This window comes from Giraffa tippelskirchi, chromosome 9 (assembly GCF_054371585.1).
Source record: "Giraffa tippelskirchi isolate mGirTip1 chromosome 9, T2T-mGirTip1v1.2.pri, whole genome shotgun sequence".
In the NCBI taxonomy this organism is placed as follows: Eukaryota; Metazoa; Chordata; class Mammalia; order Artiodactyla; family Giraffidae; genus Giraffa; species Giraffa tippelskirchi.
The window spans coordinates 152,766,626-152,790,144 of NC_137283.1; the positions used below are offsets into that span (position 1 = coordinate 152,766,626).

The window sequence follows — 23,519 nt, forward strand, 5'->3', positions numbered from 1 at the left end:
ACCAAGCATTTTTGCATCCCAAGATTCTCTGAGGTTTGATGAGATAGAGACTTGATTCCTGGAGGCCTCATCTAGTACTTCTGTCCTATTTCATTAGTAACCACTTCATAGTTCATTTCAATCTTTCACAAAGTTTTGAAATTCTTTTTCTTAAATCCAATTGTGTATTCCTCTTTGTTATGAGTATGTATACTTCCTTCCTTTTCTTTTTTCTTTTTAAGTTTTCACTTTTGGATCATTGTACACTCACAGGCAGTTGTGAGAAATCATAAAAAAGGATCCCTTGTACACTTTACTAAGTATTTCCTAATGGTAGAGCATTATAAGCAAGATATTAACATTAATACAATCCGTTGATCTTATTTAGATGTTCCCAGTTTTACATGCATTTATGTGTATGTGAATGTGTGTATGTGTGAGTGTGTGTGTGTGCTTATTCCTTTGTGATTCCCTCAAAATTCATCCAACTTGCATGTTGCAGTGATTTGTTCTCCGTTTTTGCTGGTTTCTAACATACTGGGAATTTGAATATCAACTTATAAAATATAAGTTTAGAGAACCATGGAGAATAGGAAAATTTTTAGTTTTAATAAGAAAGAAATTGGTTCCTAAAATTTAAGGTAAATTTTTGCCATCAACCCTAAGAGTTTTAGAATGAGCTTTTGAATGAGTGATGTAGGCATTGTTTGAGAATGAACACTGATATATGCATTATTGCAATAAAAGCAAGTCATGCCATGTTAAATTAGTTTTCTTATTAAAATATGTCTAGGCTGTAAGAACTTCAATATTAACAATGATTGTATCAATCCAAGATCTGTCATCCTTCAAGGATCCATTTCTGAATTCTCTATTCTGCATAATTGGTTTGCTATTCTACTCCTGCATGGATGTGAGAGTTGGACCATAAGAGAGGCTGAACACCGAAGAAATGATGCTTTTGAACCGTGGATTTGGAGAAGACTCTTGAGAATACCTTGGACTGCAAGGAGATCCAACCAGTCCATCCTAAAGGAAATCAGTCCTGAATATTCATTGGAAGGACTGATGCTGAAGCTGAAGCTCTAGTACTTAGGTCACCTGATGCAAAGAACCCACTCATTAGAAAAGACCCTGACACGACTGAGCTACTGAACAACCACAACAACATTCTACCCCTGAATCAAAATTATACTGTACTGAATGCAGCACATTATAATGAGCCATAATATCTTTTTAAAAAAATATTAGCTATTATTTATTTATTTAAAGTTCTGGTCACATCCCATGGCATGTGGGATCTGATTTCCCTGACCAGAGATCAAACCCACACCCCCTGTAATGCAGAAAGAGGAGGAAGGCAGTCTCAAGCACTGGACCACAGAGGAAGTCTGTCATAATATCTTTCTATGTCCCCTAAGCTAATTTTTCTTAAGTGTCTTGGCTGTTTTTAGCCCTTTGGTCTTTCATATATATTTTAGAAAAAGTTTGCCAAATTTATTAAAGAATGCCCTTAATAATTTTTAAGGAATTAAAAATCAGCATGCCTAAAAAATATATGTATGTTGAAAAATTGACATCTTTTCAGTATTGAGTACTCCTATCACTACATTTTAAAAGTTTTCCTTCTTATCCTTCAATAAATATTATCATTTTCCATAAAAATCTTGCACAATCTTTTTTCTTTTCTGTATTTTGTTGCTATTAATAACTTCCTTTTGTACATTTTTTAGTTCGTAGTAATGTAGACAACCATACAATCTATACAAAAATATAGTTTCATTTCTATCTTTTACATCATATATTCTCTTACATCATATATTTCTTTCTTTTTCTTATGATACTGGCAAGTCTATGCAGTCCAATGTTGAATGCAAATGTTGATAGTGATCAGATTTGTCTTGTTTCTAAAGGGAATGTTTTAAAGGAATTACAAAGGGCGTGCTTTAGTATTTCTTTTTATTTTTAATTTTTACTGAATTTTTTCTTAGTTCATACTACATTTCAAGTTGAGAAAAGTTTCTTTCTTTTCTTTAGACTATGTCATCAATAACTTTATCCCTGTTTTGGACAATTAAGTCATCCGAATATTTTAGTTCATTTTGTACCTTTTACTTATAGACTATATTTTCCTACAGACTTTTAGTTCTGTCTTGATTTTTTAATCCCAATAATTTAATAATTTAGAACTTACTGTTATTATTTTCATAATATAAAGATTTGGATTGACCCACATATTTGCCAGTTTTTATATCAAATTTGCTCTCTAGAATAATTTTCTTTCTTTCCAATTTTTATTCTTTGGTAATTCTTAGAATAATAAAATCACTCAATTTCTGTTTTCCTGAAACTGTCTGTAGTTTACTTTTATCTTTGAAAAATGGGTTCACAGTATAATCAGTTGCTAGGGTACACAGGTTATTTTTTCTCTTGAACCTGGAAGATGTTATTTCAGTGTTTCTGGTTTCCACTGGGGTGTCCAAAATATTTTTGAAACTGAAGATTAGATTCATTAAACTATAACTTGCTTGTCTAATAAACAGCAAATTATAACCTACCTTCACTAACCAAGCTCACTTTAATTGTTCTTGCAAACTGAGTACCGTCCAAGCTTCACATAGCTTAGACAGTATATCACAAGACTCCTTTAACTGTCCCATATAGATAACACCTCTAACGTGTGGGCCAGAATACTAATGATTGCCTAGGGTGTTTTTCAGCAACTTGGAACTAGTTATAGCTCAGCTTAGGTTAACCTAGACCACTCACCATTCAATTGGACCTATGTAAATGTCCAACGGATGACCTTTCAACATCAGAGGGCCAAAAACTCCACCCTCGGGTTATGTTAATGCTGCTATTTTCTTAACATGCACCCTAGGAAGAAGCAGGTAATATAGATAGACTTGTACAGAACAGTAATTACTTCACTTTTTCCTGGCTTCAGTCACCTTCCCCTGCACTTCTGACCATCCTGTACTCTGCCTGTAAATATCCCAAGCCCCTTACCTTTGAGGAGGTGGATTTGAAGTTTGTTTTCCCAACTACTTGCTTGGCTGACTCTTGAAAAAAACCTTTTCTGTGCTGCAGATGTCAGCATTTGGCTTGCTGCACATCAGCAAGCCTGGTTTAGTAACACTTTCATCTTCAGCTTCCTTGGAATTATTTCATCCCCTTATTAAACAAATATTTAATATGATCCTGTTATTAAGCCTGTTGTGCTCTTAATAACATTGTATGTGTGCATACATATACAACATTATATGTGTGTATGCTCTGTCATGTCTGACTCTTTGCCATCCCATGGACTGTAGCCCACCAGGCTCCTCTGTCCAAGGAATTCTCCAGGCAAGAATACTGGAGTGGGGTGCCATTTCCTTCTCCAGGGGATCTTCCTCACCCAGGGATCAAATCTGTGTCTCCTGTATCTCTTGCATTACAAGAACATTCTTTACAGTCTCAGCCACCTCTGTAAGGAAGAACAAGCCTCCAAATGGGTTTGTATGACTACCGGGGAATCCAGATGTAAAGATCTATCTTCTGAAATAACGAACAGTTTAGAAGAAAAGACCTAACAATTTCCTGTTTTGGCATTACAAGCCATGATATTTGAAAATGGCATAGACATAAATACTCACTTTTGTAGATCTCTGCCAAGAAAAATATGAATCTTTTACCAAGCAAATTACATGCACAGATAACAGCAAATGTTATACACATCTGTTTACAAAAAAGAAAAATATTCCTAGGCCATAAAGTGCTAGAAAACAAATTTCTTAAGAGTTTTGACTGGATTCTGAACATCTGCAAAAGTGAAAACTGGGAGAAAATCTAGATAATTAAACATGAAACAATGAAAGGAAGTCTCAACCTGCATCCCAGCCTTGAGATGGAGTGAGCCCAGCTTCTGCACAGAACGCACTTCCACCAAACCAGAATCATCTACTCCACTCATCTGGTTTGTTGTTTTAGATCAAAGGCACTCCATATAACTCTTTTTAAAAATATATCCATTTTTGTAATTAGTATGTATTGAATCAGGTAGCCTATAATACAACATGTGCACTTAAAAATAATGTAGGGACATCCCTGGTGGTCCAGTGGCTAAAGCTAAGTCTCCATGCTCCCAATGCAGGGGGGCCCAGGTTCAATCCCTGGTCAGGGAAGTAGATCACACATGTCACAATTAAGAGTTTGTGTGCTGTAACTAAAGATCAAATAAACAAATACTTAAAAAAAGTAATGATTGACAAATCCCACAAGAATTTAAAATTCAGAAGTATTTCTACATATTTTCATCATGATTATGTTTTTCCAGAAATAAGATAATTTTTTAATTTTATGTTTTTATAAATTCTGTCGAAAATATTGAAAAGTAAAGGTAACTATTAAAATGGGAGTCCATTTTTTTGTTTTTCCTAAGCAAAAAGATGAGTATTTTACTTTTTCAATTATATGGAAATAAACCTTAGCAAGAATATTATAGAGATGACTTTTCATATTTGCACAGTGGAGTCTCTAAATTTTCAATAACATTCCATTATTCTCCTTCAGGTGGTTATGTTTTGCGTTAAATTCATTGCATTCCAATGAATTTAAAGTTGATGCAAATATATCAAAATTTTAAAAATGAGCAGAAACAACCTAGTTTTAGAGAATCAGGACTGCAAAAATTTATATGGGATCAACTTCATATTACGGTTTTTCAGATTTTCCTAGAGCTACTCAGGAATATATGACAGGTTTCCTGAAGATGATTATTGCTTCACACTAAATCATATTGTGATGACAATTAGGATGAATGAGAATTATACAAGAGTTAATGCTAGAGTTGATCAAATCTTAACAGCTTAGTGCTACTATAAGTGTGGTTTGGCACTGTTATTCCTACTTCCAATGCCTTCCCAATGCTCAGAGAATCCAGTCTAAACTAGGAAAACTTGCAAAGATTCTTGAAATTTTAACTAGCTTATGTTTCCTGAGACATCTCATGTAATTCTTTCTAAAGCCCACTTTCCACTAGAGTGATATCCAGAATACCCACAGTGTTAACTGTCATAACTTCTCTCCCTTGTTGATGCTGCTCTTTCTGTCTTACTCTTTCTCCACTTGGAACAATTATTTTCATACTGTCATCTACAGTATCAAAGTCATCACTTCATCATGAAGAAAAACATAGTTATCCTTGTACTCCTTAGAACGTAGTGCTTAACATTCTGTTGTAATTAAATGTTTACATTTAGGTTTCCCCTAATTGGTTTTAAATAGGGCCCATCAGTATAGAAACTGTTTTTTTCTGATACTTACACACCAATTTAAATTTAAAAATTAAATATAGATTACATTTTGGAGGTATTTATGAAAAAAAGAATTAACTTTTCAAAATTAATATGCAAAATAGAGCCAAAGACATTAGAATTTTAGTAAGTGAGAACTACAAAAAATAGGTATTGGATAAAATTCAATCCTTTGAAACAGAATATGGATTTCTGAATAGTTCCCCCCCACCCCTGACTTACTATATAAATATAGTTTTAAACTATATTATAGTTTTTAAACATTGGAAGGCAGTCTTTTTTTTTTTTTTCAGTCCATTTCTTTATCCAATCCAAATTCAACCCAAAGTGCTGTAGCTGAGAGTTTGAAATCATCCTCTGCATGTCAGTAGGAGATGAGAAAGGGCAGAAAAGGAGCCTCATGTCCCCAAAGCAGTTTGGAGGTGGGGAAAAGGCGGATACTTAGCAACTGAGCTGAGGAAATGACGAGAAGGAAATTGTTTTGTGTCTCAGGAACTGTGTGGAATTCCAAGATAAGAAAAACAGTTGCTAATTTGAGTATAAAAGCAGGAAACATGAAACACTTATTTCCTTTCATGCAAACACAAGTATATGAGAGGTTGTGTGAAAATTATTTTTCTCCTGCCGAACCACAAAGACACAGGCTCAAAGTGCTGCTGGACACACTGGCTTTTCTTCTCTCTCCTCTTCTTTGTGGATATTATGGCTAATAACACAACAAGTTTAGGGAGCCCATGGCCAGAAAACTTTTGGGGTAAGATTTTCTTTAGCTGTTTTTAATTTAAAATTAGAATGTGGAGAAATGTACTGCTTAGAGGTGATTAAAACCTTGGAAATTTCTGAGCCATTTTGCTTACTCTAAATCAACGACCTAACGTTTTCATAGATTTAGTACAAAAAAATTTGTTCATGTAAAATATCTGTAAAGTGAGCTGTGAAATCATTCAAGAAGAATCTGGGCAACAACATTTTGGCTGGTGTTACAAAATAATAAGAAAATAATAGGAAATGATATATAGAAAATAAGAAGAATAAAAATGAAAAAAATGAAAGTCATTGCTGCTTGGAAAATATTAACGTGGTTTTCGCTGGAAAATTGTTTTGTCTTATGGTTATACAGATTACATATCTTATTTAGTGAACCTAAGAATTTCTACAGAGATTAATTTTAACTTACATTGTCAGTGTTATACTCTTTAATTTCCAAAGTGAATCTAAATAATAAATGTACTGAAGGAATGTGATGACATGATCAAATAAAAAAACCATATTATGAAATTAGAGAGAAAAACTGTAACAGAACAAGTTAAGTGGAAATAATATCACAAATAACATTATAAAGAAAGCCCATCACAGGGAAAAAGGGAGCTATACAAAAGTAGTTTTTGGCTGGGTTCAGACACAACTTCTAGTCAATCAGCAGCAACAGAATGGAGCTGAGGTAAAATCCACGTCGTCCAAGGCTGGAGACTCAGGGAAGAAGGGCTGGGACATGAAATTGATGCAGGTACTTGGGTTTAGGGAAATTTTAAAAATAAAGGGAGAAGTTGGGTTAAATCCAGAAAAGAAATTTTAAAGGAGATAATGGAGTTTATGAAGAGATCACTTCCCCAAGGGAACTATTTAACACTTTCTGCAGTGATTCCAAAGTATGTTTGGGGAACTCTCAGGTGAAAACGGGCAGGGGTGCTGCCTGCCCCTAACCACCTACCCGGTTTTCTGCTATCACAGAAATTTTCATGGAGGGAATGAATTCTCTTTTTACCATCAACATTTATGTTAATTTCATGTCTGAAGATGAGAGATATTAGTAGATATCCTATTGTAATTTTTAAAGAATTAAGAAAAAGAAAGTAAATTATACTTGCATATTGCAAATAATGGCTTTTGGTAATGTTATTCTACTTTACACCAAAAGACAAGTATGAATTGTGAGAGTCTTAATTATATGGGTTTCTTACAATATAGTTTGCTGTTTTCCTTTATGGAGAAAGTGAATGTGCTAAACAGATGCTAAAAAAATAGCGAGAATGTGTTTGCACTAAATTCATCATTGCAAAAATGAGTATAAATTATTGCAAAGTAATTCTTACTGCAAAATTACCTGTAAAAGCCATATCAATTTTTTTTTCACCAAAGTCAAATTTTCAAGTCTATGTAAAGATTTAAGGGAAAAAAATAATTATCCACTGATTAAAACATGGAGAATAATCATAAAATAACCCCAGTTAAAAATGGAATATTTAGTGGCAATTTACCAATCTTACAATAATGTTTTTTTAGTATAGAAATCTATGCTTAAGAAAGAATTCAAACTTGTTGTTCCAAAGATATTTCTGAATGTTTCTTTATCTTACTTTGTGAATACAACGGAAAATAGATGGAAATAATGAAAACCAGGAAGGGGAGTGTTACATTGATAAGCATTAACAAAGCCAAACAGATATGTTGTGCAGATATAACATTATAATGTTTGATGATGTGGGGAAAATATATAGAAGATCCCATTATTTCTTCTGGGGTAAAAAAAAATATTAAGTGTAAAATGCAAAAATGTGAATCTATGAAATGTAAAAATTTCCTAAAATATAAATATTGACTTTTAAAATTTTTATCTCCTTTTTCTATCTAAATTGATATCTATCATGTCCACTGTCACCACAAAAAATCTTATTTGAAAATCCTGCAAAGTGCAGTGCAATGCATTGTCTATTGCTTCCAAAATCAATTGTCTGCTTGTCGGCATTTTGAATTCAGAAGATAGGGAAAGAACAGTTTAGAAAAGCAAAATTTGTACATCAAACCATACAAATTTCCCAGACTTATGCTAAGGCTGCGTAAAAAATTGTTTTTGAAATGTAATTTTCCTGGTTTACTTTGAAGAATGTTGAAAAATTAGATAAAGATACCAGGTTATTATCAAAAATGATAGTTTACATTTTCTAGATAATCACCCAGTAAAATTACTAAATGTTGTACAAACATGACAGTATTTAATGCAAAGGCGATCAATAAAATTGGCCTGACAACACAGCTGAAGACTTGCATTTCTCACTTTTGCTTTCTTTGATGCATTTCCCTTCCCTATAAACAACCCCAATGAAAGCAATGGGAAACATAATCTGAGAGAGTTTGCTGCACTCTGCTTTAATGAAATTGTAGACAAGTGTCATTAAACTTGGTTAGTCTTTTCATATTTAGAGTCCTAAATAAGACCATTTGATTATACTTCTTGTCTTACCATGTGTGGTTTTGGTTAGTATTATGAAAAATTAGAGAATTTATTGGTTTAGGAATTTGCCTTTATTCACCTGATTTAATCCTCATCAAATCTACAATGTCTGTCCTAAAGAAGATTACACTCTTGGATGAGATTATGTGTTCATACATATACAAACATATGTATGCCACATATGTCTATATTGCTATGGAATAATGCAAGATAATATTCAGTAAAATGGCAATGAATGTTATGAGTTAGAAAAATAAAAGTGTTAGTCCCTAAATTGTGTCCAACTCTTTGTGACACCGTGGACTATAGTCTGCCAGACTCCTCTTTCTATGGCAAGAATACTGGAGTGGGTAGCCATTCCCTTCTCCAGGGGATCTTCCTGACCCAGGGATTGAACCCAGGTCTCCTGCATTGAAGGCAGATTCCTTACTGTCTGAACCACCTGATCCCTAAATTCTTTTTAGAAAAAAAAGTGAGGCTTTATGTGTTTCTATAAATCAGATAAGGTTCAAATAGGGAGACAATTCTAGGAAGAACATTCATATTTCATATTCATTCATATTTCTTATATTATCTTAATAAATCATTCTTTCATCTGTTTATCTATCCAGTTCATTAGTTTACTCAGAAGCATTGACTGACCACTCCTTATATATTAGGCAATGTGCCTAGTGTTTGTGAGATAAATATGGCATGGTTGGAGAATTTCAGGAAGTTCAGGAAAAAATGTTATCAGGAAATATACAGAAGTTAAAAACACACAAGCCGAGTGTGCGGAGAACTGAATGACTTGAGAGGGATTTGTGTAGTTTTGGCTGTTATTACCTGGAAAAGGGAATGGCTACCCACTCCAGTATTACATTATACTGTAAAAGTTTGCCTGGAGAATTCCATGGACAGAGACCTGATTTAACCTTGGCCTTCCCTGATGGCTCAGACGTAAAGAATCTGCCTATAATGCAGGAGATCTGATTTAACCTAATTATTTTCAATTTAGTTACTTCAAGTTTCCCCACTCGCCTCTTTACTTTTCTCTAAAGCTAGAAAGGGGATGAGGCAGGACTGGGAACTCTACACTATCAAGTGTGTTAGAAGGAGACGGCTGCTGGTTCTTGGTCAAGTTCTGGTCTCTGTTGACTTTACTGATGTGTATTTCTCATCTGCTTTAGAGGCATTGCCCTTTCTTCTTGCCTTTACTGCTGAAGATGATTACCATAAAACCTGACTAGTATGATCTGTGTGACATTTGCTAATGGCGTGATTTTTTCTTTCTAGTCTATTGGCTCTTTGCCATCTGTCTCAGCTGGCACAGAACAATGTTGAATGCTCTTCCGTAACCTTGGACCCGAGGGCATTTGGGTTGTATATAAGACCCTTAGATCTGGGTATACTAATGTCCATACTTCCTCATCCCTACTCTGCTTTTCAGGGACCCAGAGTTTCTCAGACGGGTTTATCATTTTTCCCATCTGGATCCCAAGAAGTTGGAAATGGATACCAATTTCTCTGGGATTCCCAAAATGAATCTGTAGCTCATCACAGGCAGAAATGGAGTAATGGCCCCTTATCCAGGACCCTCACCAGTCACATGTATACATAGCCCGTTTTGGTCTCCAAAACTTCTCTTCACACTGCTTCTGCAAATTCACTTGTTATGGATTGAATATTTATGTCTCCTCCCCCATTCAATGTTGAATCCTCAACCCCCAATGCAATGTTATTTGGAGATAGGACCTTTGAAGGGTAATTGGGGTCAGATTAGAAGCTGGGTCCCCCATGATGGGGCTAATGGCCTTATAAGGGGAGAAAGAGATACTACTCTTTCTCCGTCTGTGTGCTAGCACTGAGATGAGGGTGGGGCTCTCACCAGAACCTGGTCATGTTGGCACATGGATGGTGAGCTTCCTAGTTCCCAGAACTGTGAGAAATAAATGTCTATTGTTGAAGCCACCCAGCCTGTGGTATTTAAACAGCAGCCCAAGTTGACCTGGGCATGACTCATGGACCACAGTTTATTTTTCCAACACTGTCCATTAGAGTAAAAGATATATTCTTGAGTCTTTTTGGCTCTCAGTATTTTGTAACTGCAACAAACAAAGAAACAAAAAACCCAAAACAGTCTTGTTTCTTTCACAATGTCTAGTGATTGGAGTAAAACAATTTGTTTTCATGACTATCTTTTATTCTAAGTATTTAATAACCCTGTTAGTAATTCTGAGAACCAGCTTTTTCTGTTTTTCTGTGCATCTTTGATAAGAGCCCTAATCCTCTCCAACATAATTGAAGAGATAGAGGATTGTTAATTGATTTGTTGGGCAATCAAGTGCTGTCAAGGGCAGCAAACCTTGGTTAATAGCTGAAAACTTTATTTCATAACCTGAGAAAAAAAATATGTCACTGAGGGATCTACCCCAGAAGATGGAAGAAGGTTGTTTCTAGAGAGGGTGAGGAGGGAGAAAGCTTATGGGCTGGGCACGCACCCCAACAATGTTCTTTATATCCCCTCTTCCCAAATAGTAAACAAATACTATGTTTCAAATGTGTATCTTTAATTTGTATTTTAAAAACTCTTGAATGTCCATGCAACATTTCATTAACAGCCTGCTAATTACTTGCTTTATATCAGTTATCTAGGAAGTTTGATTGACAAGTGTTTATAAACGCTTATCTTTAAAACTTCTGTATCTCAGTTCCACAGACAGAAGTTTCATGATTCATCTCTCACTGAACTCCATGCTCAGAGATTGACTCAGTAGGATGAGGCAGAGCCTAGAAGAATGTTATTTTTAATAGGTTCCTGACTTTAGAACTTCTGCATCTATGTTAATGATAGAAATTTGCTTATAGTAGTCTTTTCTTACAATAGCCTTGTCAGATTCTGGTATCAATGTTAGGCAGGTTTCTTAAAACAGGTTAGGAAGTAGAAAAAATTCTATTATTTGGAAAAAAATTGTATAAAAGTGGCATTGTTTATTGTTTAAATGTTTGAAAGAATTCACAAGTGTAATTATCTGTAGTATTTTTAACAGGAAGGTTTTAAGTGAAAAGTCAATGTGTTTAACAATATTGGATAATTCAGATTTCCTATTGACTATTTGATTACTTTAGGGCAGTTTGTGTTTTGTAGGAATTTGCCCATTTGAATTAAATTTCTAAATGTGTTGCCTTAAAGTTGTTCATGACCTTCTCTCATATACTTTTCTAAAATTTATTATGAAAGAAATATACAGAAAAAAATTGAAGAATTTTGCAGTGACTGTCCATATACTTACTCCTAGATTTTACTATTAACATTTTTATAATATTCATTTTATCAACCAATTAGTTTATATTTCCAAGAAAATTGAAGGTATCAGTATGCTTCCCCCTAATTAATTTATCATTTATAGTATTAACAAGAATTTAATATTTTTAGGGTTTTTTTCTTTTAAGGTCAAATGTACATCAATAAAATGTGTAAAATGATCAAAAAATGAAGTGCACAGATCATAACTGAATATTTGCTGAATTTTGATAAATACATACACACCTGAGTAACCCAAAGTCCAGTAAAGATATAGAACGTTACCTACAACCTGAAAAGTTTCCTAATGACAGTTTTTAGTCAACCCCGCTTACATCATCCCCAGAGGAAACCACTACTATGCATTTATTGAAAAAATATCCATGTATAAGTGAACCTGTGCAGTTCAAACTTATGTTGTTCAAGAGTTAACTGTATTTCTATCTTTGTGAGGTCTACTTTTTTGCTTATTTGCTATTACTCTTAGGGGGTAGCTCTTTGGAAGCCCAACTCAGAGTCTAGAATATTTCCCAGAGTCTACCTTCCTTGGTATCACCTGAACTCCAGTTTTTGCGGTCTAAACTTGCGTTCTGAGATTTCACAGAATTCTACTAGACTTTTTGCCTCTCTTTACAGATTATTGTGATAAGGGATTTTCTTTTCTCTTAAAATTTGCTCCCTCAAGTTAGCAGTTTGGGTAAGTCTCTAATGACTATGAGTTAAGTCTCTTCAGCCATGTCACTGTAGCCCGCTAGGCTCCTCTGTCCACGGGATTATCCAGGCAACAATACTGGAGTGGATTGCCAAGCCCTCCTCCAGGGTATCTTCCAGATCCAGGGATTGAGTTTGCGTCTCTTATGTCTACTTGCATTGGCAGGTGGGTTCTTCATCACTAGCGCTATCTGGGAAGCCCCCTAATGACTACACTCAGATTAAAAAATATATTTTTTTGATCTGTATTTTATAAATGGTTCCAGTGGTTTGATACATGTTGTTTTATCACACACAGAAAGGGATGGTCTACCCTGTTCCTTCTGAACATAGTTTAACTTACCTTCTACTTAAACAATACTGTTGAATAATTATGTTCATAGTATGACTTATGTCTTATTTTGTTGATCAAAACTATTTCCAAATATCCCAGACTTTTCCTTATTTATCTCACAGTCCAGTTAGTCTAGTTTCTAGTAATCTAGAAAGAATAAAAGAAAACCAACAGGGGCAGTTAGGCATCAGAGGTGGGACAGGATGACCCTTAAATAGGATGGTCAGGGTAGCTCCCAATGAGAAGGTGACATGTGAGTGAAGACCAGAAGTCACCTGTGTAAACAGCTGAGTAGAGTTTCAGGAATAGGTTATAACTCACACAAAGCTCTAAGTCAGGAGCACAGATGACGTGTTTAAGGAATGGCAAAGAGGGCAGTGTGGATGGAGATAAATGAACCAGGGGAAGGGTAGTGAGGAGCACAGATAACAAGGAACAGATCAAGGTGGAGCTTCAAGGGGATTTGGGAAAGTTTACATTTTATTATACTCTGGGAGAAATGAATGGTTTAGAACGAAAGAGTGATGTGATTTGACTAACACTTTAAAAGGCTCACTCTGGCTACTGTACTGAGAATTGAACAAGGAGAGAAGCAGGAACCGGAGAGAAGGCTATAGTAATAGTCCAAGTCACAGATGATGGTGACTTGGATCAGGAAGGTAGCAGAGTAGATAATGAGAAGCTGAATTCTGGATACGTTCTGACAACAGACCCAGTAGGATTTTCTGGGAGATGAGATACACATAGGAAATGCTTGCTCTTATTAAATTATTGTAATTAAGTTTTCCGAATCTTAAATATAATTATTCCTAAAAACAATTTTTGCCAAAATCTTATTGTCTGAACAATCCTGCTATATTCTCTAGGGTACCAAGAACAGCACAGTCTACTTCAGTAACAGCTAAGCTTAATGATTTTTAAGATTGCAAAGGATTTTGTGAATTGATCAATGTCCTATTGTCAAAGATAAAATCTTTTTTCAGATATTAGAACGATTCAACTCAAGGCCACTAGGTGGTGACATTTACTAAATTTTGCTACTAGTGGCCAGAATTTTAGGTATGGATTAGATTTATCGAAAACCAGATTCAATATTAGAATCTTAGAATTGGAAGGCACTATAGTGACCATTATTATTAGGCTAGGAAGAGTCAAATGACACAGGAAAGCTATACATCCATTAGTAATAATAGCTGTCGTTCTTTGAGGACCAATGTGCCAGCCCCTTAGTAAGTATATAGACTTAATTTACAAAATAGGATAACACTTAAGTTATATGCCATGCCTTACTAATGTTAGAGTTTGTTCCTTTTTTCCTTTAAAGGGACATTTGTCATTTTTAAAGCAATCATTTGATCTTTCTAGTTGCATTATAATTGTTGTTACTTGAAGTAAAATTGTTTCCCCTTGATTTTACATTTTAAAAGTTTCTAATATTTTCTTGAAATGAAGTTTATGCTAATTTTGGCTATAGATTAACCTTTTAGAACACATTGTCTGAAGAGACTGTGGTGGAAGGGCTCAGAGGGCATATGCACTGAGACGATGTATAAGAACTCTTGTAAACTAAATGCTTTTATGGGATTTTAAGATTTTAGCTTCATTTAGTTGAAATAAAGTAAGTATGTCTCTTTAATCTCATCTATTATACATGCTTATATACTGAGATATTCAGAACCCTCCATCAGACTCTAGTGGTTACACAGGTTTATACACAAAAGCAAGAAAATGCTTGGTCAAAAAGTTTGCTTGGGTTTTCTGTAATATCTTATCGAAAAACTCAAATGAACTTTTTGGCCAACCCAATACTTTGCAGACATTAGTATTTATTTTCTCACTTTATGTCATATCTGAGTGAAAGCAACAGTCCCCTGACTAGTGCTGATTGTCAATATTCAATTATTAAAATAAATTAAACATTTTATTTATGTGCAGTGGATGGCTCAGGCGGTGAAGAATCTGCCTGCAATGTGGGAGACCTGGGTTCGATCTCTGTGTTGGGAAGATCCCCTGGAGGAGGAGATGGCAACCCACTCCAGTATTCTTGCCTAGAGAAGCCCATGGACAGAAGAGTCAGGTGGGCTAGAGTCCATGGGATCGCAAAGTCAGACACGACTGAGCAACTAACAGACAAACACAGCTATAGCATAAATCTTCCTGTTCAGTTGCTAAGTCACGTCTGACTCTTTGTGATCCCATGAACTGCAGCACATCCGACTTCCCTGTCCTTCACCATCTCCCAGGATTTGCTCAAACTCATGTCCATTCAGTCGGTGATGCCATCCAACCATCTCATCCTCTGTCACTCTCCTCCTGTCCTCAGTCTTTCCTAGCATCAAGGTCTTTTCCAGTGAGTTGGCTGTTCATGTCAGGTGGCCAAAGTATTGGAGCTTCAGCTTCAGCATCAGTCCTTCCAATGAATATTCAGGGTTGATTTCCTTTAGGATTGATTGGTTTGATCTCCTTGCTGTCCAAGGGACTCTCAAGAGTCTTCTTCAACACTGCAATTCGAAAGCATAACTCTGTTTCAATATCAAAAAACTCAGAGTTTGAGCTGAGGCATTTTTAGGAGTTTGTTTTAGTTGAAACACTATATCTCTGATTCTATATCTGAAGTTGTTGATATTTAAAATTCTCCAGGGGAGGTTGTTGATTCAGGGAAATGTAATTGCAGAATACATAACGCTGCTTTACCACATTTCCCCCAAGTATTTCTATCTGTAACTGGCTACCAAATCTGGTATTAAGTCAATACAGTTTTATGCATTTCAAGTTTTTCACTTCAGATTAATATTTTCTTACAACACACCAAAGGTAAAGAGCTTTTCCCTAATTGGGATTGTTTGACAATTAAGGGATGTAATACACTTAAAATAGTGCCCGAGACCATTTATTAAATTAATCAAATTAGAAATGCATATTACTGTTTACCAAAATAATGAAATAAAAATAGGGTTGCGTTTTGTCAACTGTATTCATTCCAACATCAAAATTTTCCTAATCTTAGTTTTAGTGAAAACTTTCTAGTTTAGAATGATAGAAGTTCAAATTTAGAAGGAGCTTACAGTTTACCAACTAAGTCTCAAATTAATGCATTATTTTTCTACTCAAAGACACAATAACATTAAAATGAATCATAATATACCTCTCATTCATCTATTCTAAACAGGAAGACAGAATTTCTGAGTGACTTTATTCATATTCTTTGATTAAAATGTTTATCATGGTAATCAACTTATGAATCCTCTGGAGCATAAACTACTTAATGAATAAACTCTTCCAGAGACAACTGACCACTTAATAATCCACAATAAATTATTCAAATTATGTGCAATACACCTCACAAAAATAAAGGTTGCTAAACCTCACTGAAATAGAGTAAAATTAGGTGTTTTTCTTAACAAAAGAACTGAATTTAGTAAAATTTCTGGATTCACATACTTCTTTGGAAGAAGACAAAGGACTGGGTTTTATGAAGTATTTGAGTAGTTTATGATTTTTATTTAGTTCTCTTATAAGAGCAATTAAAACATTTTTCAGTGAAATCCAGAATTTAGACAGCTATTATAAACAACACAGAACTTCAAGGAAAGATGTAGTTATTAAAACACAAATTAAAATTTTATCTAGTAAATCTATGATAAACTACTGTTGCATAAAATGGCAAAGGCAAGCAAATATAAAGTAAGCAGATACTAGAATTTCTAAAACATTAAAATTTGACCTGATTATCAAATTACTACTATAAAATAACATTATTATTTAGATTTTAGGAGCAAGAGCTTCTAAGCCTCAGTTTATCACCATTATGCTCCTCAGGGTCTTATCTCTAGGACATTAGATGATGTGATACTATGGAATAATTTTTACTTTCTTTTCACTGTGAGATTCCCATGATCAGGATCTTTCCTATTCTTACTACAACTTCCCAGGTTAAGCCATTATTACTGCATGTTCGAATCATTGTTTCACTCTCCTTCCTGCTTCTCTGTTTTCAGTCTACCGCAGATATCAACACCAGCTCCATTGTTATCCTTCCTATGGGTAACTGCTCAAGCCTCTTCTTTGCCCACAGGGAAGAGCTTCTTGGATAAGTACTCAGGGCCTTCCATCATCTGACCCCCAACCTACTGTGCATAAAGTGGCCAATGACCCACTCACTGCCCCACCTAAAGGGCATTTTTCTTACTTTAAGTCTTCTAGAATGTTAACTCTGCTACAGACTATTTTCTTCCCTGCTCTCTCTGTGCTTAGCAGTACTTGGTATCTAGTGGGTGCTTTATATGCTAACAAATGAATTGATAAATTTCTCTGGGGCGCCTGGTTGCTAATCACTTCTCCCTAAAATTCTCTTCTCGCTTTGATTCAGTGCTAGTAATGGTTCTGGTCTCTGTGGGCCATCCTAATTAGCCCTTCTGTGTTTCCCAGGTGTTGACCTCCACCACCTGTTAAATTCTGGTTTTCCTGGAAGCTTGTTCTCAACTCACTTCTATAAACACATTCGTTTCTTTTAGTAGAAGTACGTTGCTTGGATAGTTGAACTCTCTTGCTGCATGAAGATTCCGATTTTTGCATCCCTTTAAACTCCATATTTATTTAACCCTGAATTCCTAATGTACACGCCTGCTGCTGCTGCTGCTAAGTCGCTTCAGTCGTGTCCGACTCTGTGCGACCCCATGGACGGCAGCTCACCAGGCTCCGCCATCCCTAGGATTCTCCAGGCAAGAATACTGGAGTGGGTTGCCATTTCCTTCTCCAGTGCATGAAAGGGAAAAGTGAAAGTGAAGTCGCTCAGTCGTGTCCGACTCTTAGCGACCCCATGGACTGTAGCCTACCAGGCTCCTGCCAGGGACTTACAAATTCAACATCTTCCTAATAGCAGTTTCAGCCCCAGTTCTACAGTCTCACGTTACTTCCCTGTTTGGACAAACATACTAGTAAGCACCTATCCACCTTCATTGCCCACAGCAGAACCTGGGAGTCATTCTAGGTTCATCCTTTCCTCAGGGTAGCAAAACATGGTGTTTTTACTGGCTGACTGTGGGGTGTGTGTGTGTGTGTGTGCGCGTGTGTTTGGTTGCTTTTTACTGGTTGATTTTAATTTTTAGAGAGTGGAGTTGGGAGGAATTGCATGTCCTTTGTTTTAAATTTTCTTTTGCTTTGAAGGATCCTCAAGTTTCCCCTCAGTCTTGCCTCTTTCCTCCTTCATTGCATGGTTTCTAAAAAGCACCTGTCTTTTTCTTTCTCCTTTTAAACAATTTTATTGAGATATATTTCACAGACCATATAGTTCCCCCACTTAAAGCATACAGTTAAATGGTTTTATTATAGGAGTTGTGACCACTACCAGCATCTGATTTAAGAACATTTTGTCCTTCAAAAAGGGGCTTCCCTGATGGAGAAGGGCTAGGCTATCCACTCCAGTATTCTTAGGCTTCCCCTGTGGCTCACCTGGTAAAGAATCCACCTAAAATGCAGGAGACCTGTGTTCGATTCTTGGGTTGGGAAGATCCCTTGGAGAAGGGAAAGGCTTCCCACTCCAGAATTCTGACTTGGAGAATTCCATGGACTGTATAGTCCATGGGGTCGCAAAGAGTTGGACACAACTGAGCAACTTTCACCTTCACTTCTGTCCTTCAAAAAGAAACCCTTTCCCCACTAGAGGTACCCCCCCATTCCCTTCCACCTCAGCCCCTTGCCCTAGACCATCACCAATCTACTTTTTTCTATGTAGTTTGTGTCTTCTGGACATTTCATGTGAGTAGAATCATAAAATGTGTGATCTTTTTATGATAGGACTCTTCCTCACAGGAGCGATTACTTTCCAAGACTGCCTCTTCCCATTCTTATTTTCACTTATAAGTCCTTTCCAGTATGCCCATGGATCTGCTATACACCAGTATCCTCCAATTCACAGAACTTGTCCAGATCTCCTGTTGTAAAGAGGGAAAAATGTAAGGAGGGAAAAAAACTCTTTTTTTTTTCAGTATTTCCAGAATTTTCCTTCTTCTCCATGACAGCGTGGTGGAAGTATGGGAGATAATTTATTAGTTTCTGTTTTCCATCATTTATTTTTTAGATAAACTGAAGTTTGGATATTTTTTGTCTTCTAATTATGCCGAAAGCATGGTTTTGTATTTTTTTATTTGGTCACCTTGTTGTCCTCTGTTGTTTTTCAGAAGAAACTTTGGAAAATCCTGATTTACATGGTCTCATTGCATTGGCAGCCCAGATTTTCTAGAATTTCTCTTTTAAGTTCCAAATATTTGGGGGCACTGATAGTTACAAGTTAATTTGGAATTTTACTGTATTATCAATAAGGCTAATTTTAGGTTCTGACTGTGCTGATTGCTTTTTCCAGATAAAGCCTAACTCTATGAAACTCCAGTCTCAAGCGATTTCACTTTAAAGCCATGACTCACTATTAGATGAGAGACAATTTTAAAGAACAATCCTGGGTCTAGAAGATCTGTCATAAATCATCTTGCATTTCAGAAGTCATCTTCCTGTTATAAAGAATTCATTGCTTAGATTTGATATAAAGAGTTGTTTTAGAGATTTTGATACAAGCATTTGTGATAACTGTAAAAATTGGACATAACAAATACGGTCTTTCCGCAGGAGAAAAACATGACAATAAAAGGTAGAAGGATGCTAAAATAGGTCCAGAAATTAAGGAACAATGAGTATTCTTTTTATTTATTAATACTGGCTTGTTTTGTTATTTCTATATTATAGATTTGGGGCATACTGTCATAGACTACATTAACAAACTGGAAAGAACTTTTATTATCATAAAATCTAGCTCCTTCATTTGAAGAAAGTAATAAAATAAGTGAGTCTAAATAAATTTTTATAAAAATCACACATTATGTTAGGAATAGAGCTGAGTTTGGAACCCTGAATCAATTAGCTTTTGCTGTGTAACAATCCACCCTATTTACTTAGCTCATAATTCTGTGGGTGGGCAACTTGGGCTGGGATCAGCTTGATGGATTTTCTGCTGGTCTTTTTTCATGAACCATACTCAGTTGGTGGATTGACTATATTTAAAATTCAGTGCATACTGAGTTTTCCAAATAGAAAATTCTAAAGTTATGTCCAGGTATCGGGGGAAAATATACTGAAATGTATGGAATTTGAGTGAGAACAACAGATTTTGGGATAGTGTGAAAATCAATATGGTTTCTGGGTTAGATCATGGGTGTGTGTGTCTGTGTGTGGTGAATGATAAGGGTGGAGGGGCCTTCTAGTATTCAGCATGTCTTTCCAGTTAATGCAGGGCTCTGCTACCCAGTTTTATTAGAGAATATGTTTTTAGTTCACAAAAAGAAGCAATAAGTTATTTAGGAAAGGCATTTTTCCCTCCTTACAACAGGAAATCTGGACAAGTTCTGTGAATTGGAGGATACTGGTGTATAGCAGAGATTCCATGGAGGTTCAGGGGACAGGAATTTCATGATCACAAGGGCATGAACCAGCTTGGGGACCAAGAAAGAGCTCAGCAGTCTGTATAGCTCATGTCATCAATGAGTCAAAGATAAAGGTGACAGTCCAGGAGTTCTGGAAATATGACATAAATCAGTCAGCCTCCCAGATGGCTCTAGCGCAGCACTTCCTGTCTCAGATAGACAGGAAGTGAGGCATCATGCCACCTGCAGGGTGGGAGACACTGGTGGGGATTTGAAAGCAGACAGAGGAAAAGGCAAAGTCAATGTGACTATGAAATTCTTTATTGATTTTTGGCACATTTTTTACTACTGTAATTTTCAAAAGGAAGTAATCTTTGGATTATATTTGCAACTATAAAAATTTATGAGCTAAATAAAGAAAAGCCTTTTTTCAAAAACTGAGACTTTTTAATTATTGATTTCTTAAAGATAAGAAAATATGTAAGCAATGTGGAATGTTACAGCTAAAAAGATGTCCTCTTACATCCTGTATTGTTTTTCTTTGATAAATGGAAGCCTATCAGCTTCATTTATTTATACGCACTCAACACCATCTTCTATCTCCCAAATCCAAAATCTAAGTTAATCACATATTCCATAGTCCTCATTTGCATTTTGCCTGTATATTTAGTTGAACACCTATCTATAAATCATATTACCTATTTGTTTTCTTTGTTTCAGAGGATGTGATAATGTCCTTCACGGTATCCGTGGCAACGGTACTTGTAATCGGAGGATTTATTTGGGCTTTGTCTGTCTGTTTGTCTCGAAGAAGGGCCAGCGCCCCCATCTCGCAGTGGAGTTCAAGCCGGCGATCCAGATCTTCATATACCCACGGCCTCAACAGAAATGGATTTTACCGCCACAGTGGCTGTGAACGTCGAAGCAACCTCAGCCTGGCGAGCCTCACTTTCCAGCGACAAGCTTCCCTGGAACAAGCCAATTCCTTTCCAAGAAAATCAAGCTTCAGGGGCTCAACTTTCCACCCCTTTCTGCAATGCCCACCGCTTCCTGTGGAAACTGAGAGTCAGCTGGTGACTTTCCCCTCATCCACTACCTCCTCCACCATCAACACTTCCCACAGCCTGGGCCGTCCGGATCTCCACTGGTCTAGTAACAGTCTTCGGATTGGCATTTCAACACCACCCCCACCTGCCTACGAGTCCATCATAAAGGCTTTCTCGGATTCCTGAGTAGGGTGCTTCTGTTTTTGTTTCTTTCTTTTCTTGTTTTTTATTGAAGGGAAATTACAAATAGGCAAAACAGAATTTTGAGGACATGGCCCAAATGCCTAATGAGTTTCCAAGCTGAAATGCGCACACACAAGTTGGACATCACAATGTAAAACAGATTTCCTTTTTTTTTTTGTCTCACACACACAAATAATATTTTTCCAAATAGTTATATATTTATGTATTTTGTATTCAACGTGGGAATTTTTAAAGATGGTGATTCTTACTTAAGAATCAGCTGGATACAGTATATATATCTTTTAGACTAAAACAAAAACTTTGGATTTTTGTGCTTTACAATCTTCATTCAATGTCCAATGTGACTATAAAGGGGGAAAAAATTACTGTGTAACTTAAAAAAATTCCTGTCTTAAGGGATTTTAATTTAACTTTCTTTAGAAAGACAAGTGAACCATTTGACAGTCTTGGATTTTTACTGATTTTATGGACATAAAATGATGGAACATAGGAGATTCTAAAGTTCCTTGATTTCAGTCATTTGTGACAAGTGAGGAAATCAAGCAAAGGAAGCTGAACTCAGTGAGTGTTACAGAATACTGCAATTCTGACACTTATTTTCCCCCCAGCTCCTTTTGTTCTTTTCCCAAGAATAGTTACCCACTTCACTGAGGCAAAATCCTTGGATTTACTCACTTGATGATTTGACCTTTCTTTACTGTTTTCGTTATATTGTTATAAAAACAATAGCAAATCCAATTCATTTGATCTAAAAATAAACTTTAATACCGAGTTTACATTTTTCTTAAGGGATAAACTTTATTTCTTACATTTAAATATAGCAATGAGGAAAGCTTGTTACCTAAGGATTTTCTGTAACTTCCCAGACAAATCAAGGAGGGCTAGTAGAGACAAAGTCTGTTATCCAAATTAGCTGTTACAACCATGAAGAATCTTCCTTCCTGGATGGGCCCATCGGTCATCATCTTTTATTAACTTCTCTGTGGATTTCAACGTCAGCTTCTGTGAAGAGTCTTTGTACAAAGATGAAACTATGCCAAATGGTTGTTGGTGCAGACAGTTCTTTAAGGAGTCCACCTCCACAAGAAGCCACCCTTTTAAAGGAAGAGAGCTTCAGTGGCCAGAGATGCCTGGCTGATCTTTTTCATTTAAGGACATGAGTTCCCAGAATTATTACTCAAAAGACCCGGGGTTTGTTTCTGATATAGTGAATATTTAGCTTATGTTGCTGTTTCTTCTCTGAACACTGGGATTTTCTGTGAAGAAAAATGTCCTCTCATTGTAGTTTCTGCAATGCAGCAGTCCCAGCTAATGGTGGCTGAATATGATTCAATACTGTAATAGATATTTACACAATAAAAGATTCTGTATAGCATTTTCTTTATTGTCTTTTTTTTTAGCTTACATTTTTCCATTGTTCCTCAAGGACAGTTATGCTTAATGATGTCTATAGTAAATGTCTATAAATAGATGCTTTCTAATGCAATATACCTGAAAGAAGGAAGGAGGAGGGAAGGGGGGACAGTTGAAGGAAGGAAGAAAAGAGAAAAAAGCTCTAAAGATAACAAATTTGTTGCAAGTTTTTTTTATACAACCTTAGTTATAGCCACATAAAATTTCAAGAGATCTTTCCTTGTTGCTGTTCAGTCGCTAAGTCGTGTCCAGGTCTGTGGGACCCCATGGACTACAGCACACCAGGCCTCCCTGTCCTTCACTATCTCCTGGAGTTTGCTCAAAATCATGTCCATTGAGTCAGTGTTGCCATCCAACTATCTCTCTTTGCTTGCATGCCGTCTTTAATGTCTAATATGCAAGATAAGCAAACTATATGGTTTCCGTGTAAAATTTACGTTGAGAGTAAAAACTGCTTTCTCTCTCTCAAATAAGGAAAACGAGCAGAAATTCTCTGGTGTATTTACCATCTGAAAGAATTTTTGCCTCCTCCCTCACCAAGTTATGAAATGATCAAAATGAGTATCTTATAAATATTGTGCAATGTATAAAACGTGAAATTAAAACAA

General features: G+C 36.0%; 1 protein-coding gene across 1 annotated transcript; it reads left to right on the forward strand.

Moving 5' to 3' along the window:
- The first annotated feature begins 5,851 nt into the window (after window positions 1-5,851).
- Window positions 5,852-22,873, forward strand: MYCT1 (MYC target 1). Its single transcript, XM_081526686.1, is given in 3 exon segments — window positions 5,852-5,952; window positions 5,954-6,030; window positions 20,969-22,873. Coding segments are annotated over 3 exon segments (690 nt in total). The 3' UTR covers window positions 21,481-22,873.
- Window positions 22,874-23,519: the final 646 nt, after the last annotated feature.